This window comes from Aplidium turbinatum, chromosome 14, assembly GCF_918807975.1.
Source record: "Aplidium turbinatum chromosome 14, kaAplTurb1.1, whole genome shotgun sequence".
Taxonomy (NCBI): Eukaryota; Metazoa; Chordata; class Ascidiacea; order Aplousobranchia; family Polyclinidae; genus Aplidium; species Aplidium turbinatum.
In genome coordinates this window covers 17,695,664-17,713,439 of record NC_137485.1, presented here as the reverse complement: position 1 = coordinate 17,713,439, position 17,776 = coordinate 17,695,664, and the positions used below count along the sequence as shown (strand labels likewise).

Genomic DNA, 17,776 nt, shown 5'->3' with positions numbered 1-17,776 from the left:
ATTAAGTATTTTAGAAGGATCTGATTTTAAATTTTCGTTCATTCTTGCTACGCTGGAGCTAGTGGTACAAATGTGAGAAAATTTAAGATTAAGTAGGCCTATGTGGAGTCATGGATTTTTCTGAGTCAGAAAGAGAAACCTTTGGCAAGCAGAAATCTTACCACATTTCAAAGCAGCGCTAGATGTGGTACAGCAGTTAACAATGTATTTTTCAGCTCCGTTTTTCTTTCTGACCATCACCACGAAAAACAATATATATACTGAACATAGCAGAGGTCTAAAAAAGGTAGAAGCGACAAAACACAAACGTTATAAGTCCCCGTGATGAAGTGGCTCTCCTCTACCTCTAGATCTTCAATTATGCAAATGGTTGTGAAATAAGTTTTTACCAAAATTGAAAAGAGAAATCGAGTTGCCATGTTAAAATTAGACTATCTGCAACTTTGTGTAGTTGCCTGGTAATTCAAAATAATAGCAATATGCTGTAAAGTTTACAAAAAAGTAACATATACATACATCTGAATGTTTTTTATTTTCAAGGAATAGTCTTCACCAGTTGAATACCTTGAAGTCAAAATGAAATGGGTGTTGATTGTTATTTTCATCACTTATTTCTGTATTCAAGATAACATGGGATTTTTATCCAACAATAGTAAGTAGCCAACTGTTGTAAAACTCTATCTTTCATGACATTAGTATACGCTATTTATTTTAATTCAAAAAACAGGTTAGGTTAGAAAACAGGCTAGATATCTAGGAATTTTATTAGCTCATTATGAATCAAGCAAGAAAAACGTTTGTTAATGTTTAATAGTTCGATAACGTTAACTGACAATAACCGGTTACACTTGTTTACGATTTAGTGCAGTAGTTCCCAGCCTTTGTGAGTTTCCAAAATACAAACAAAGAGCATGGCTTCCTAAAGATACGGCCTGCTTTGTCACATTTTGCATAAATTTCCAGATTTCGCTAACTTTTTGCGAATGTTTTATTAAATTTTTCTAAAAATTATATTTTTACGCTTTCTGTACTGTTTTCCCCAGATGACACAATAGGTTTTAACATCCTCAGATGTTGAAAAAAAAAAAAAATTGATTTCGAAGATTTTAGTCAGACTGTTAATTTTTCAATAACAGTCTGATTCAGCGTTTTTCAACTTACTTTTTCTCATTTTCTACTGCTTTTCCAAGGCAACAAAAAGCTTTTATATAATTAGGAGACAGCAAAAAGTAAAAAAATTTCAGAAAATGTGAGACAAACACTAGCGGTAGCTGTAGTCAAAATCTGCAAAATGTGACAAATCAGGCCGCATCTCCAGGTGGCCATGCAAAGAGATATAATAAAATTTTCATTTATGTTAAACTAGGCTACTACTCCTTTTGGTCTTTCCCAAGACAAAACAGAACTTTTCTTTCAGAAAAACTCAGAAAAGCTTTAAAAGCATTACGGGATGCTGGTATGAAAAAGCAAAGAAGACACTTTCACGAGCCTTCCTATAGTGTGTCTCCTTCAAGCAAAAGCAAGACAATTGAAAAAACAAAATCACGTACTCTTGCAAAATATTTCCCAAAAAAACAGGTGAGACCTTGCTTAAACCTAAGGCAACGCATTCCAGCCATTAAATCGCTTTTTTACGTTGATTTAACGTTTGCAGACGTTAGATCAATGCTAAAAACCATTGATTTTCTGGCTGGGATGGACTTTTTAATGAGGCCCATGTGATGACTCAAATATATTTTCATTTCAATCTATGTTTGACGTTTACGGCAATAATACTTATGATTTATTTTTGCGATGTGAAATAACTGCAGACTTGCACGTGAATTGTATAATCTCACATGTCTTTACTAACTCTGTTGCAAGGGTCACTCAAACATAGGGGCCCTATCACGATGTTACGTGCAATCTGCAGGAGGCATCATCATAGCGCATCCAAAAGTCGTTCCACACTATCTATGGTGGGTGAAAGCCAGGGGCTCTATCCACTTTTAAAATTAGGGGGGGGGATTTTTGGACAGTGGGCTAAAATTGTCATAGTCATTTCAACAACAACTTTCAACTCGTCTTAGTCATTCCAACCACTCCAATGAATGGGGGAGTGATCATCCCCTTCACCCGCCCTTGGATTGAGCCCATATGGTGTAGGTTGAAACGTATACAAAGTGAGGATATGCTTTGGGGTCAGCTGGACGAATTTTCCCTCTGCTGCCACGCAATTTTCCCAAAAGTAACTTCAAGCATTGTGTATTTACAGTAGTTGTCACTTACCGTAAAAATTAGTACAATAGCAGATTCTCAAACCACCTCTCTTGATCTATCTTAACGAATTTTTTTTTTGTAGGTTTTATTGGCGTTTCAATACTGTTAGCATCTCAAACAGAAAAAAATTCTGCTGCGGTCTAGTTCCATTTTGAATTGTAGGGTACCGACCTGAGTTAAACTCACGAGAAATTCAGTCAACCCTATGCAAGTTTAGCTCTGTAAACTACCATTTACATTGAGATTTATCGTACACAGCGAGATAAAAAGATGATACGGAGATTAGTTCAGAAAATGCAACTCATTCTATTGGCTGTTTTGGCTTTAAAAATATCCCACTTTTTTGCTCTTGTGATATTTAACTTTACCTGCATCTCATTTTTTATGTTTTGAATATCTTCAATGGGCTCAAAAAATGCATGCCAGAAAAGTGCCAATAGGTTTGTAAAAAACATGAAGGTCAAAACTTTTTGTTTAATAAATTGTCAAAATTTTTGGGGTGAACAACTCTTTTCTGACAATACAGTAGCGAATATACCGCTGCAGATTAAAGCTAAAAGTAAAGAAATAATTGTGTGTGGCAATTTGGTTTTTGATTAAAAATGATTTGTATTTTTTTGTTTGCCTAACTTTGTCCAATTACATGCCTGCGGGCCTGAAGTGGCTGGCAAAATAACTCATTTTCAGCATTATAGAAAGTCACAGTGTAAAGCGAAAGTTATTGTAAAGTGATACAAAAAACTAATGTTTGGTATTTTAGATAACGATAGCTTACAGTATAGAGTTTCTCGGCAGTCGAGTGTAGCAAGAACTCAGCGATAGACGATATAGCTTATAGTACCAATGTAAAGAGATGGACATGTGCCTGTACTTTATACATGTGTTTGGAAAAAATATGTCGAAAATCAATTTGACTTGTTTATTGTTTATCAGAAAAACAAAACAAAAACATATTCGATTATTTCAGAAAGCACTGTAATATTCCAAGTGGGTGGAATTTTGCCATGTTTTTCCAATTGTTAGCCCCTCCAAGAAGGGGAGGGGGGCACTTGAGATTTATTTAAATTCATGTTTTATTTCTCGGTTGCTTTGTTCGCTGAATTACATTTTATCACCCGCCAGTATTGGGCACGCGTTTTTCAACGGCAGATTTAAGAGGTAGAACATTTTGCACTCGTTTGGAACCGTTTGAAGCAATTCCTCTCTAGATTTAAGAAAATAATGTAATACTCTAAGGTACAAATATAGGTAACTCAACTAGGTAAAGCTTAAATTTTTGAAGTGTGAAGTGAAATGTGCCTTATTTAAGGTCCACTGTATGGAAAGGTTGGGAGGCTTTGGACGGATTTTCAAAATTTTACAGAATAAAATACATTATATTCAAGACTGTAAACAATTGGATAAAAAAAATAACTGTCGTTTGTTTTACTTCAATGTTATAACACAAATCTCGTAGGCTAAGTTTGAATTTTACAGCAATCTAGTTTTATTTAAATAATTTTTTCAAATACAAAGTGTACCTTTTAAATAATAACCACTATTGGGCCACAAAATAAATCAACTGCAACCACAAAAAAAAATTGTTACTAGCTTCCTGGGTCAAGCCTTTCAGAACTTTTAGCAAATTAGTACCTTCTTCAGACATCAGCTTTTCTACTGCCCATGTTTTCGGTCCGCGATGAGCATTGTTTGGATTACCCTGCTGTGCTAGCCTATAGTCATGATAAATTCAAACATCATGTGTCCAAACAACATAATATATTGTACATTTTTGGGAAAGAAGTTAATGGTAAAAATAATATAATTATAATTATAATTATATAATATAATTATATAATTATAATTATATTAAATAATATAAATATTATAATATAAGTAAACGCATGTTAATTCCTATTTTGTATGAAGTTTAAATTGTTTTTACTTCTTTATTTTTGCTTTATGTTGAATTTTTACTTTATAGCACAGTATATCTCTGCAAGAAGTTTTTGCTATAAAATCAAATACAGTATATATCGACTGTTTGTCGAGTTAAGCGTTTTATATTTTATTTTATCTCGCTTTTGAGATGATAATATTGCATTTAAAATTTAATTTTGTCAGCAAAATTTTGTGTTTGTAATTATTTGTGTAAGAATTTACTTATGATAGTAATTAATCTTTTCTAGATACTTATAATAGGATATAACATACAATTGATAGCGTATAGCCTACTAATTTTTAAGAAATGAGTATTGGCTAATAAATTTTATTCAATTTTACCGTTTCAATATTGAACTTAATAAAATTGCCCAAGTACAATAATTACGAATATTGCTTTTTAGATTTATCCAATAACAATAAATTGCGCTCCTTATTGCACAAGACTGAGCTCAACGGGCCATTACAGCATAAAGCAATGTTGGAGTTGTAAGAAAAAAAGTGAGAATTTTAATAATTGTATCAAATTTATATAATTGAAATAATGAGTAAAATAATATGTAGTTAAGTTAGCGTTGTACCCGTAGGTAATGTGAATATGCATTGACAAGGAAATAATAAAACAAAGCTTTTAAAAGCTTTTGACTAACAACATGTTAGGAAAAGAGTGATTCTAAATTTCTATCAAGGTCGACAACCAAATTTTTTTTTTGTTTTTTGTTTTTTTTTGGCACCGTTTTCTGATAAAAAATATATTTTAAATATGACCTCAATGATGTTTGACAAATTTATGTCACTAGCGCATAAGACACCACACTAGCGGTAGATGTAACTGTGCTACTGCGATGTACCACTACGGACTATTGAAATCATGTTGCAACTACTGGAAAAGGCTTTGTAGCCTTAAAAAGTTTAGTAAAGAATAGCCAGCCATAAATGACAATTGACTGATGAAAAATTAATTTTATTTTTTACACACGACATTCCTGCCATCACACCTCTTGCTGAGATGGTGTCAGGGACGGTTCATTTTTGTGATGATAGTAGGAAATTTTTTCATTTAAGATAGATTTTACAACAGTCAGCAATAATATTTTGAACTTTTTTGTTTGTAGTGACTTGTATCTACTGCCGAATTACCATGCGATGCAACAGACAAGGAGCCGTTCCTCTATAGAAACAATTTCAACTGTCACTACTCATACAACCATGATGAAGGATAGCATTGGCGTTTTGAGGAAAACCAAACATCTCCCACTGTAAATTATCAACTGGGGCATGAGAGAAAAAAAGTGTTTTGCATTGTCCGGAAAGCATACTCTGATCATAGTTTTGAACACATTGAATACAGTGCAAGCATAGCAAAAAGAGTATTTTATTTAAATAAAAATAATAATAAAAAAATAAAAACCTTCCCAAACTGTAGTCTAGTAGACTTCTTAACTTTGCGCACTTCAATAAAAAATTTTGCATAAAAATATTCGTCAGGTTTTTCGGCGCAAAATTGAAACCCTTGGCTTCAGTCTTTAAATCATCTTCACAAAAGTTTTATGATTTTGCAACTTGCCGCTCTCAGTTTCATTATTTTAATGCTCTTTGTAACATGTTTAAATGATTGCAAATATTATTTTCTTTAACATTCATTTTCAACAAAGACCTTTTTTCCATTTTGTATGTGAGGTTTGTTTAATAACTATCACGAACCCGTACAACCTATAGGCTAAGTGACAGCGAAGCTTTCGTATTGCGTTCTGAGACTGAAACAATGATAAGTTAAAGAGAAACACGTGCATAAGTTTGTTCTTATACAACGCTGGATGGTAATTATGTGTTAGTGTTATGTGTTAATAGTCAACAAACGCTTAATAACAATAGCACTATAGAAAATAACATAGAGGCAACGCTTTTTGTTGATTGATTATTATTATTATGTATTATTGCTTAATCAAATTTGGACTCGGAAAAATTCGTTGCATCCAGATAGATGTATCTCCCGTAATTTGGATGTTGAGGATTTTATTAGAGACTGACCCGTTTATACCGAATAACAGTCGAAGTCGCTAATATTTAATAAAAATGTAGTCTTTGTCTATATTTGGTGTGGTTTTGAGATAGGCTACGATTGTGCTACTAAAGGTAAGGTGAGTTCCATACTTGAATCCAAGCATCCGGGGATGAGAAGATAATGTTCTCATTGTGCTACTAACAAGCACAAATTTATTTAGATTTTGACAGTTGGGTGAACATTTGAAGAGGATCTTGCAACACTGGTTACAGTAAAGGTTTTGTCACGGAATCGTTTTCAAAACATATCACTGAAACTAATGTTGACTGCAAATCACATATCTGTTGGAGAAACGTAATCGAGAGTTGAAGTTTTTAAACGTTTGTTCTGAACTTAGTGCGTAAGGGAGCAGGATTGCGATTAGTCTTATGGTGTTGTTGACTGTTGAGGGAAAGGCGATTGTCATGAACAACCATCTATCCTCAAAGAGACAATTGCTTTTGACTGTTTTACTGGATTTAAATTCAAAAATTGCATACCTGACTGACTGAGCGTTAGAGGCATAATTGTTTGCATTTAAACAATAAATGCTATTGATACAATAAAAAGAAAAAGTGTTCGATGACAAGCAAAAAAGCCATGCAGAGCAAATTACATCAAATATAGTTACTACTTTCTATAACCTCTAAACAAATATCGATTCATCTTTGGAATGGCGTTCAAAAGCAACATGACTCATGAAATAAATGAAGTAGTCTAAGTACATTGGTAAACAATTTATTGACTTCATCACACGATACCCTCAATCCGTTTGGTGTTTGAACTTATTTAAAAAAAGATAAAATGGTAATTCTCCAATAGCATCAAAGCACAGATATACGCATTCATATAATAAGTTATTAAAGAATAATCTTAACTATAGGCACGAACTCAAGTTGGATCAGATAAAATACAAGCTTTTTACCTCTGAACTCGGATCATATCAATCTAGTCGTTAATCAACTGCAATTATGCACAATCTTTAAAACCGTTGTAAATAACATCGAACCTCTAGAATTAGACCGGGAGCCCGCGACGTCCACCCTAGGTGAAAAAGTTACCACTTTCTAATCATACAGCGATGTCCGGTGGTACGTGGGTACTCATAATCTGGAAGTCTGCCGGGCCGCCGGTGGTGGGTATAGAAATGGGGGGCATTTTTCATGGCCCAAAAAATGCGCTAGGTCAGCTGAAAAAACTACCACTTGAAACTTAGTTGGTTGTAAAGTAAATTGTTTCCAGATGATTGTCTGGTATGTGACAGACATTTTCGGTGGTGGGGGGGCTCTGACAGACAAGTTTTATACCCCCCAAAATTTGCGCTAGGTCAGCTGAAAAAACTACCGGATAAAACCAATTGATTATTAATCTGTGGGTGTTAAGCTTCACAAAAATATATGTGACAGACAAATTTGATGGTGGGTGTCTCCTGACAGACGACCTAAAGTAGATGACCCCCCTAACTTGAGCTAGGTCAGCTGAAATAGTTACCGGATAAAAAACAATTGAAAATTAATGTGTGAGTATTAAGCTTCACAAAATTCTATGTGACGGACAAATTCGATGGTGGGTGTCCCCTGACAGACGACCTAAAGTAGGTGACCCCCCTAACTTGAGCTAGGTTAGCTGAAATAGTTACCGGATAAAAACCAATTCAAAATGAATGTGTGAGTGTTAAGCATCACAAAAATGTATGTGACAGACAAATTCGATGGTGAGTGTCCCCTGACAGACGACCTGAAGTAGGCTAGGTCTAGGTAACCCCTTCCCTTTTTGCGCTAGATCAATGATATGAGTTACTGCTGAAAAAGCCTTGAAGAAGTGTAAGTAATACGTATAACAGGCAATTTAACTACTAATGGAATACTGGAATAAAAATGATGCAAATTGAGCAATCACCGAATTTGGGTTAGAGTGAGTTAGATCAACAATAACAATTACTGTTAAGGGTATTAATACTTGAAAAGTTTTTGTTTGAATTTTTCGTCAATACTGAACAGTCTATATAAGAAAAATTGTTTGCCAATGGTGGAGAGTCATTGACTAAAAAAGTAATTCCAAGTCAGATTCAGCTTCCGAGTCGGAATCTCCGCTCCACTGTTCATCATAACTCTCAATGTCATCCTCATCACTTCTTTCCTCCGATTTACTAAATAGCTCAAATGGTATGGCTGCGCCTTCAAACCAGCTTGGAATGATAACTTCATCTTTTTTCGACCAGCCATAATCAAGAGGAGAGATCCCCTCGCAAGGACTGCCGTGTGAGCTCTTGACCACATCATTGTAACATAGTGCGCCCAAGTAACTTTGTTTTCTAGACACCTTCTGCATGGGGGAAGTAAAGCGCAGTCAATCTTCTTAATGTTTGCAAGGGGTGCCTCCTGAAAATGAAAAAAAATGTTTGTAGCCTATGAAGTTTTATCAGTTTAACCACCTTTTTATGGCACTTTTTGAGTTCCTAAAGCCAATTATTCCTTTTACCTGCGACGCAGCGTCCCTATTGACAGTTTGCTCTAAAGACAGACCGACTGCCGTCCTGGAGTAATTCTTTTTGGTACGTCTAACTGAGAAAGCACCATTATCCAGTATAGCCCTCAGTTTCGGATCCGCGTTTTTCAGTTTTTCATCTTGCATAATTTGGACGATTTAAAGCAAAATATATTTCTAGAAGTATTGGTACAATAACCATGTAACCACTTACGTCGTTCATCCTGACGCACCTCTGCACTTCTCGATAGAGTCGGTTAATTAAGAACACGTATATTGTCCAGAACTGACAGGGGTCACCAAACACTCCATTCATGGACCTGTTAAAGTAGGCCTATTCTTCATACTTTTCTCGATGTTCGGTGACGACTGGGTTGGCCAAGCATACTTCTATTTTATCAGGGTCAGCTGGAATAGTGGACATGACTTGCTGGAAGTTGTCAATTTCATCTGCATCCAAACTTGTCAAGAATCGATCGTATAGCTTTCTTTCCATGACGTTGGCTGTAATTTCGTGCACACGAGTACACCTGTTGTAAAATTTTTCCTTAATAAACCCTTGTAATGATCCCTCGGCAAGGATCTTTGACTCTGACAATATGTAGCCTACTCTATCCCGCAATCATTTATGAAGGTTCCTACTGCTCCGAAAAATGCAAGTTCCATGTGGAAATTCCCAAGCATAATGAGGAGATTGTCAAAAAGAGGGGCTTCAATGGTTTGAATGGAGTAGGCTTTTTGTGCAACAGCTAGCCTAAGTCATATGTCACCACGGCATATTGTTGATGAGTTTCAGTTGCAACCTTCATCGTTCTAACCAGTGTTTCTTTAACAACGTCATTGTTGGTTGGTGATCTTGTTACTGGGTCCATGTAACATATTCGCTGTAGCGGTAGACGATCCACTCTATATTTGCTCATGAAACCAGCATAGAGTGGAGTTGCAAAATCTCTACTTTTGCTGAGCCAATACATATCTAACGGGCTTCATTTTGCATGGCAAGATGGACTCTTTATCCATTATTTCCTGAACAAGATCAGATCCTTCTCCCACAAAACACGACTCTTCTGAGTGAGGATAAACTTGAAACTTTGCCTTTCTGAAGAGGGTCTGGAATGGTGGAATTTCTCTCGCTGTTTCAGTGTAGCTTTTTCTGTTCCTCCCTGTTTTGGTGGTGATCATTTCCTTCTCAGGGCCTTCATGAATTTGATCAGCATTCTGGTACGTATGACCAGCAACCGTAACATGAAGTGTGCCTTTGCCATCAAGGGTTTCGATATTGGCATCATAGTTATCTCATACACAGGCTGTTGCAAGGCTAGGACTGTTTACAATACCGTCGGAAGTACTTTCTTCCTGTGATAAAGCAGAGTATGCAAATTCTGTCTCTAAACTTTTCACATCATTGTAGTTAATTGTGTGACCTTCCCTGTTGAGTATCTGCAAAGTTAACTTGGAACCTGTCATTGATCCTAAACCTAAACCAAGTATTGTGTGCTTCCATGGCTTCACTTCACATGACCTCGACTGACGTTATACACAGCATCTGACGACATTGATTCTGCTTTTCTTTCCATTGTGTCTGTGTGAGAATCACTGAATTTGGATTTCAACCCACATAATAGTGTGGTATAGAAGAGTTGCAATGATTCGGGAAGCTTTGGGGCCATATCCTTCAAGCTCTCTATGTTTGTTGGATTTGGGGTTTTAGTTTTGGGTAGCTTCAATATTTCACCTCGTAAGAGAAGTGCCACTGCTCGAATCTGATCATCTTGCTTGGCACTATAATCACCTATCAGAGCATCTTTTGCTTCTTCAGCGGAAAGAAGTGAGCTGTAAATAAAATTGCCTCTTCGATGATCAAGAATACTTATTGTTAGTGCGTTACCAAACTTATGAGAAATTTTCCTCACAAGGTTCTGTGGGGTGTAAGATGATAGCTCATCATCACTTCCTCCATTTTCCAAATACTCATCTTTGTATAGATTATATAATATTGAAAATAGCATTGGTCTTTGCTTTTGTATGACCTCTTCCTCAACAAATTCGCATATTGTTAGGAAAGCAAGGTTATGAGTTTGGCGAGATGAAATATTCAAGTTTGTGGTGGTTTGGGGATTGGTTTTAGTCTCTCCATCAAAATAAACCCGGCAAGAGATGTGATACTCTGCTTCTTTGGCAATTAAGTCCACACCACTACGAATTAGTGATTTAATCCTTTCGTTTTTAGAAAACATTGCTCTTGACTTAAGCGATTCGCATCCATCCATTGTTGACACCTTAACGGTATTTTCTTCTTTGTTTTTGTATTTCTTTCGTTTACGACCGCAAAATATACAGGATCCTTTCAATAAACCTATTTTGTCCGACTTAGGAAGCGAGCTTCTGCATCTTGTTTCAACTTTAGCGACTTTAGCAGAAGATGAAGCAATTGCCTTAGGTTGAAATGTTCTTTTAACTGCTGTAAACTTTTTGTGACATGACGGATGATAGACACCTATGGGTAACGCAGAGGAACTTATCTGAATGATTTTATGTGTGATGACAGAAAAGCAATCGGATGATAATTGTAGTCGAATGCTTGCAATGTTTTTCCATGAAGTCCAGATTGTTTCACAACTTTACATTTTGCATCGTCTGAAGTCGTGCTACAGCAAATAAAACATAGTTGATGTTCTCCAGGTCTTTCATAGTTGTCCTGAAAAAAAATGTGTAAGCCTAAAGAGTTTGAAGTATGTCAACGTTAAGCTAAATTAGCAACATGTTGGTGACTAATCGATAGTTTTGCGTTGCCAATCGCGATGTAATTGTATACGAGTTAATCTCAAAATTCAGTGCTTCCATGTCGCGTAGCAAATATCATCCTTTATCGTGATAGTTATTATACCTAAGCCGCATCCTCATCGGTTGGCGGAGTTACGATGATTGTAGGCAACTGATCAATGACACCCTCCTCCATTTGGTAGTTGTTTGTCTGTAAAATATCACTCCGAAATTCGGACACTCTTTTAAAGTCTGCCCAGTTAAGTTACTGCTGCTTTTCACACATGCTTGTTACAAAAAAACTCGCCAATTTTTTGAGTAACTCCTAGAATTCACTTGGGTAAATAAAACCTTGATGTGATAGGCGAAACATTACTGGCTTGAAAATAATAAAGTAGCCACCTGCTAACTCTTGTAAAGTTATGGGTACGTACGTATAGCATTACCAGTACGTAAATCAAAACTACAAATGAAGTTGCAATAATGGTTTGGCTAATAAGTAATAACGCACACTAATTACTCCCAGACAGCAAATCAACCGTTTTTTTACATTGATTAAGCGTCTGCAGACGTTGAATTGATGTAAAAAGAACGTTGATTTGCTGTCAATATTTTTTCGAAATGATACTTTTTACTAACTTTTTTGTAACATAGTCTTCAACTTAGCCTACTAATAATTAATTATCCGTACTCGTTAGCTCGCTGATTTGTTGCGTAGCCTAAACTGAATTGTCACTGACTGCCTCTTTGAAAAGTCTTGTTCATGCAATAACGGTTTGAAGGAATAAAAAATGTAAAGTACATGATTATTTATCATTGTGATGCATATAGTAGCCTATTGTAGGGAGTTTCGAAAAAAGTGTTATCAGTATCACATAGCTAAATGGTTAGGGTAGTCAGATGATCAAGCGCTTTAAGGAGTGAATTGTTTTAGTAATGTGTCGTTGCCTACTGTGACACAAAAGCAAATGATCCCTTTCAAACTAATTTAACAGCTTGCAGTAGGGCTGTAACATTTCAATCACCAAACTCGCTAAAAGTAAGACAACCGGATTTCTCTATAATCTCAGACAGCAAATCAACCCTTTTTTAAATTGATTCAACGTCTTCAGACGATTGTAGTCAATGCAGAAACTATGCTCGACACCTGCCCAAACATCTAGACTGCGTCGCCGCCACTGCACCATACTTCAAAAGCACAGCTAACAAATAGCTCTTATCAATTGACTTAGCCTAGTGCAAACCTGGAGGTGACCTTGGCCGACTTCAGGTCGTCTGTCAGGGGACACCCACCATCAAATTTGTCTGTCACATACAATTTTGTGAAGCTTAACACTCACACATTAATTTTCAATTAGTTTTATCTGGTAACTATTTCAGCTGACCTAGCTCAAGTTAGGGGGGTCATCTACTTTAGGTCGTCTGTCAGGGGACACCCACCATCAAATTTGTCTGTCACATATATTTTTGTGAAGCTTAACACTCACACATTAATTTTCAATTGGTTTTATCCGGTAACTATTTCAGCTGACCTAGCTCAAGTTAGGGGGGGTCATCTACTTTAGGTAGTCTGTCAGGGGACACCCACCATCAAATTTGTCTGTCACATATATTTTTGTGAAGCTTAACACCCACAGATTAATAATCAATTGGTTTTATCCGGTAGTTTTTTCAGCTGACCTAGCGCAAATTTTGGGGGGTATAAAACTTGTCTGTCAGAGCCCCCCCACCACCGAAAATGTCTGTCACATACCAGACAATCATCTGGAAACAATTTACTTTACAACCAACTAAGTTTCAAGTGGTAGTTTTTTCAGCTGACCTAGCGCATTTTTTGGGCCATGAAAAATGCCCCCCATTTCCACACCCACCACCGGCGGCCCGGCAGACTTCCAGATTATGAGTACCCACGTACCACCGGACATCGCTGTATGATTAGAAATTGGTAACTTTTTCACCTAGGGTGGACGTCGCGGGCTACCGGTCTAAATTCTCATTTAGCTGTAGTTGAAGTTTGTTCTCTTAAATTTCAGTAACATTAAAACGTAGTTATCGTACATAAAATTCTTATAACAAGAGTGTCTAAACTAAAAGACTGCACAACAATTAATCGTAAATGCCGGAAAGTGACACTCGTAACAATAAGATTACAAGTAAAACTTGCAAATTAAACCAAACATTAGTCCATTGAATTTGCTTATCATGCTCGTGGTTCGCCAATTGAGCACTTTGGCAAAATGAGTGAAACCACCCAAATGTAGTTCCTTGCATACCACAAATGAAAAAATCACCACACTGCGTTGATTTATACTAATGAGGCATTCTCAACCAGTGCACTATTTATTGCACTGAGGAGACTTAGATCAAAACAGTGGCGTCCTGTCTGCAGTTATATTTATATATGCGCATAGCTCACCGTTCTGGCAGTTTGAGCACTCTGGTAAGGTAGGTGAAAGTATCCGAATGTGGTGAGTTTTGTGTGGTGCACCTTGAGAACCACAAATGGAAAAATCACTACGCTGAATTAGTTGTATAAGGCGTTCAAGTCTTCTTCAACAGATTGATCATGTTTGATCAGCTGTGATCTCCCATATGAACTGCCTCCATTTTGTTCTGTCTTTTGTTTTTATTAGTGCTTCCAGCATGCTTTTTATTCCAGTAATTTCCTTGATATTGTCAAAATATTTCATTTTTTGTCGTCCTTTTGTTCGTTTGCCTTGCACCATCCCAGTCAACATTGAATTTTTTGAACGTTCAGTTCTAGCGTACTTTTACTGAAGTTGAAGAATGAACAGAAGTTAAGGGATGTCTTATACATTACTTCATTTACCTCTCAAAAGTGCTTACTTTAAACGGCGGAGACCCGGAGATTAGGTAGTTTGGTCATTGAAGGTAAACAGGCTAAGCGCAAAAAAGCTCACACATTTAATGGTTCAAGCGCTTTCTGCATTTTACTACGGGATTAATGTCAAAGCGAGGTTGCAGAAAGTCAAAACTAAAAAAAAAATAAAGCACCAAATTGGATTCAGATATATCCAGGAGAATGTCAATGAACAAAGTTCGCAAATAGCCTCAGTCTTTCAAGAGTCGGGCTACGCTCAGTAGTACGCTACTTTAATGTGGTAAACATTTATGTGCATGAGTTTCCGTAGAGTTTCTTTTTTTTTACATATTTGGTTAGGACGCCTAATTTGTCACTTTTTCTAATCCTCCTGAAAATGAAACGCTCGAATTTCAATAGCCTGCAGTTGAGTGGTGTAAGCCCTTAGCAAGGGCGCAAATTCATTGTTGCGTGACTAATGCGCTGAAATTGCCGGTGAGGTTGGTTATAATCCGACAGCAAAAAACACAAGAAACAAAGCGGTACACATTTTAAAGGCGGTAAATAAAATTCAAATTTTGACCACATTTCTGCACCGCTTCATCTGTGACAAAATGCTAGCTGCAAAGCTGTAGATGTTCCAAAAATATCCAAATCAAGTTTAAGAGACGTGCAAAGCGTAAAAAGTGAAAAAGGAGATAAACCCTACCGTTAGAACAACATTTTTTGAATGGGCTAAAACAGATATAGCCTATTGTTAGTGCGTCACAAGACCGAAAAAATTATACGAGTGCATCACACCGAGAAAGATTTAAGAACTAGTGACCCAATCCAAAGGTTTGTATACAAATCGGATGCCAACGAACCACGTACTAGGTTAATTCCACAACTTCTTAAAAGCAAATTCATTTTTGTTCATGTTAGTATGTCGCCTGTTTGCTGTATTGAAATAAGGCATTTTTTTGGCAATGGCTAAGGCGTTGAGTTTAAGAGCCCGACTTGCATTCCATATATATATGACAATCCCCTGATACCAAATTAAAAACCGGATAGAAGGCCAAGTTCGTTTAGAAAGGAGGGCTTAACGTGTCTACGGAACTGCTATGATGCAAAATAAACAACCGTTTACCCTCCATTATTAAGCCATGATTCGTGCCTATATGACCAAAATGCATGTAATTTTATGGACTGTGGTTTTGTATACCCTATTCATACCAACAGGCAAAGCATTCTCAAGAAAAAAGGCGAACTGCTCTGATGCAGCAATTTCGCCGGTCACCTGCTATTTTCCATTTTTGATGAGAGGTGTCAATACGACCTATACAATTTACTAAAACTGTATTTTGGTTTGAAGAAAAATCCTTTTGCTTTTGAAGAATGAATCCTTAAAGCTGTTGGATTATTTGCTTTAAGCTATAAAAATGACAGGCTGTCTGCAATGAATATAGCTTGACCTTGCTGCCGAAATTCCCAAATCACTTGAAAGCTTATTTTTTTTAGCTTTTGTTAAAGTTTTCGGATGTTTTTTTCTATGAATTTGTCGTTTCAGTCCATTTAACTAAATTGGTAGCTAACCTACACATACTTTGAATTCTGATGATTATTTTGCAATTCATGCTTTTCAATGGGGTCAAGCGGATCCAATGGGGTCGCTCGGTCACGTGATTCCCAAAGCCAATGAAATCGTGGAATCTTTCAATATTCTGGAAAATTTTCTCACTTGCTTTACACGCTTAAACAAAATTCATTAATATAATCGGCCGGATTAAACATTCGTGTTTTTAGCAGTGGATTCAAGAAATAAATTGTTTTGCCATCAAGAAAAAATAATGTTATCCTTTTTTGTCGTGTCCAGGCTTTATGCCCAGTAGTTGAAGATTTAGAAACCATTCATCGCTTTCACGGTCTTGCTCTTGAGCGGTGTCGAACGTGGTACAAAGGCTTTCACCACTCGACTACACAGCCGACATCTACGAATCTGAAGACTTGCAACAATATTTTGTAACCAGGAAAAAGTTAGTAATGCATTATAAATTTTATATTGTCTTTCTTGTCGCTTTCTGGTCTCAGTAAGGTACAATGCACCTGGTCATAATGGTCCTGGTGGTATCACTTTCTGTTAGACGACTAGACGAGAACTGATAAAACTACGGCTAACTGGCCAGAACTGTCAGTGAGGTTCGTTATTTCGAAGCTAATGAACAACAAATATGATGAAGCACCACATAGGTTATTCGAAAATATTCATTGAAAATTTAAAGTAAATGATTATAACAACAAAGCGAGTAAAGTAATAACTTATCACTTCGCAACAGGACCTCTTTGTTTTTTTATTGAAACGTCTTGATACTTCTTCATCTTAACACAAAAAGCCCTGACCGGTAATTTTTGACCAATTTTGAGTTTTGGCGCTTCATATTTTTGGCGTTCTTGCGAGTTGCTTGGTCATACTCCTTGAGTTTTCCTAACTTTTGATAGAGTTTTAGTAGCTGTAATAATTTTTCACTAGAACTTTCGCAAATAGAGCATTTCACACATCTACCTACAAGCCCTGACCGGTCAAAAATGACCGGTGCGTGATAAGAAGATTTCTAATGTTCGAACAATGTTTGTTTGTATATCTTGTATATCTTTGTACGAATATCAATATTTGAACTAAAATAAAGAAAAAATGGTAAAAAAACGCGTTTCATACAACTGGTCAAAAATGAGCGCAATCGTCCATTATAGGTAGAGAAATATTTCAGGGCTTCTAGTGTTAAGAATATTCAATGTGTTACAGTTGGAGAATGTAAAATATGAATGTATTCTACTACCTATTTACTTATAGACTAAACCCTTTCAATAAAGGAAACTCGTAAAGTCTTCACATACAGATGAGAAGGCCACCCGTAACAGATGTCAAACAGCCGTATCCCAAACCACTGCTTTGCGAAGAACTTACCAGTGGGTGGTCAGATAAAACGCCTCAAAGACAAACTCAAAGTCTCTATAAAAGCCTTTTCTATTAATACTGATTAAGGCTTAGCCGCCTCTACTTGAAAATTACTTTACGAAAATTGGAAAGGCATCGGGAAGGACGTCATCCCGTAGCATCGTGACTTTTTGACACACATGAATTTTGGCATTGAGCGTGAGAGCAAACAAAATGGTGGTTATCTGAAACGAAGGTCAAATCTAGTTTTGATCTCAGCACTGACAGAAAAAAGATGTGAAACTGTTATATAACGCACAAAGTGGTTTTGAGAAGAAATTCTTGTCTACTGCTGATATGAATACGATGGTCTTCATAAAACACATTCCGTTACGCCACTTGTGCAACATACCTTCCAATATTATGCAATCAGTGGTAGGCTATAACTAGAGACTAGAGTTTTATTATAATGTCATAAAAGTGCGAGTTTCACTGACTGCATTGTAGAGCTATGTCATATATTTTTATGTCACGGTTAAAATTCTCGAACTGCTGTAAAATAAATGTG

General features: G+C 36.4%; 1 protein-coding gene across 1 annotated transcript; it reads left to right on the top strand.

The window, feature by feature from the left end:
* Positions 1-539: 539 nt before the first annotated feature.
* LOC145783662 (uncharacterized) lies at positions 540-6,235 on the top strand. The gene is made up of 4 exons (XM_082595548.1): positions 540-652; positions 1,418-1,578; positions 4,584-4,680; positions 5,295-6,235. The coding sequence occupies exons 1-4, from the start codon at positions 577-579 to the stop codon at positions 5,354-5,356; spliced, it is 396 nt and encodes a 131-aa protein (XP_082451674.1). The 5' UTR covers positions 540-576; the 3' UTR covers positions 5,357-6,235.
* The last annotated feature ends 11,541 nt before the right edge of the window (positions 6,236-17,776 follow it).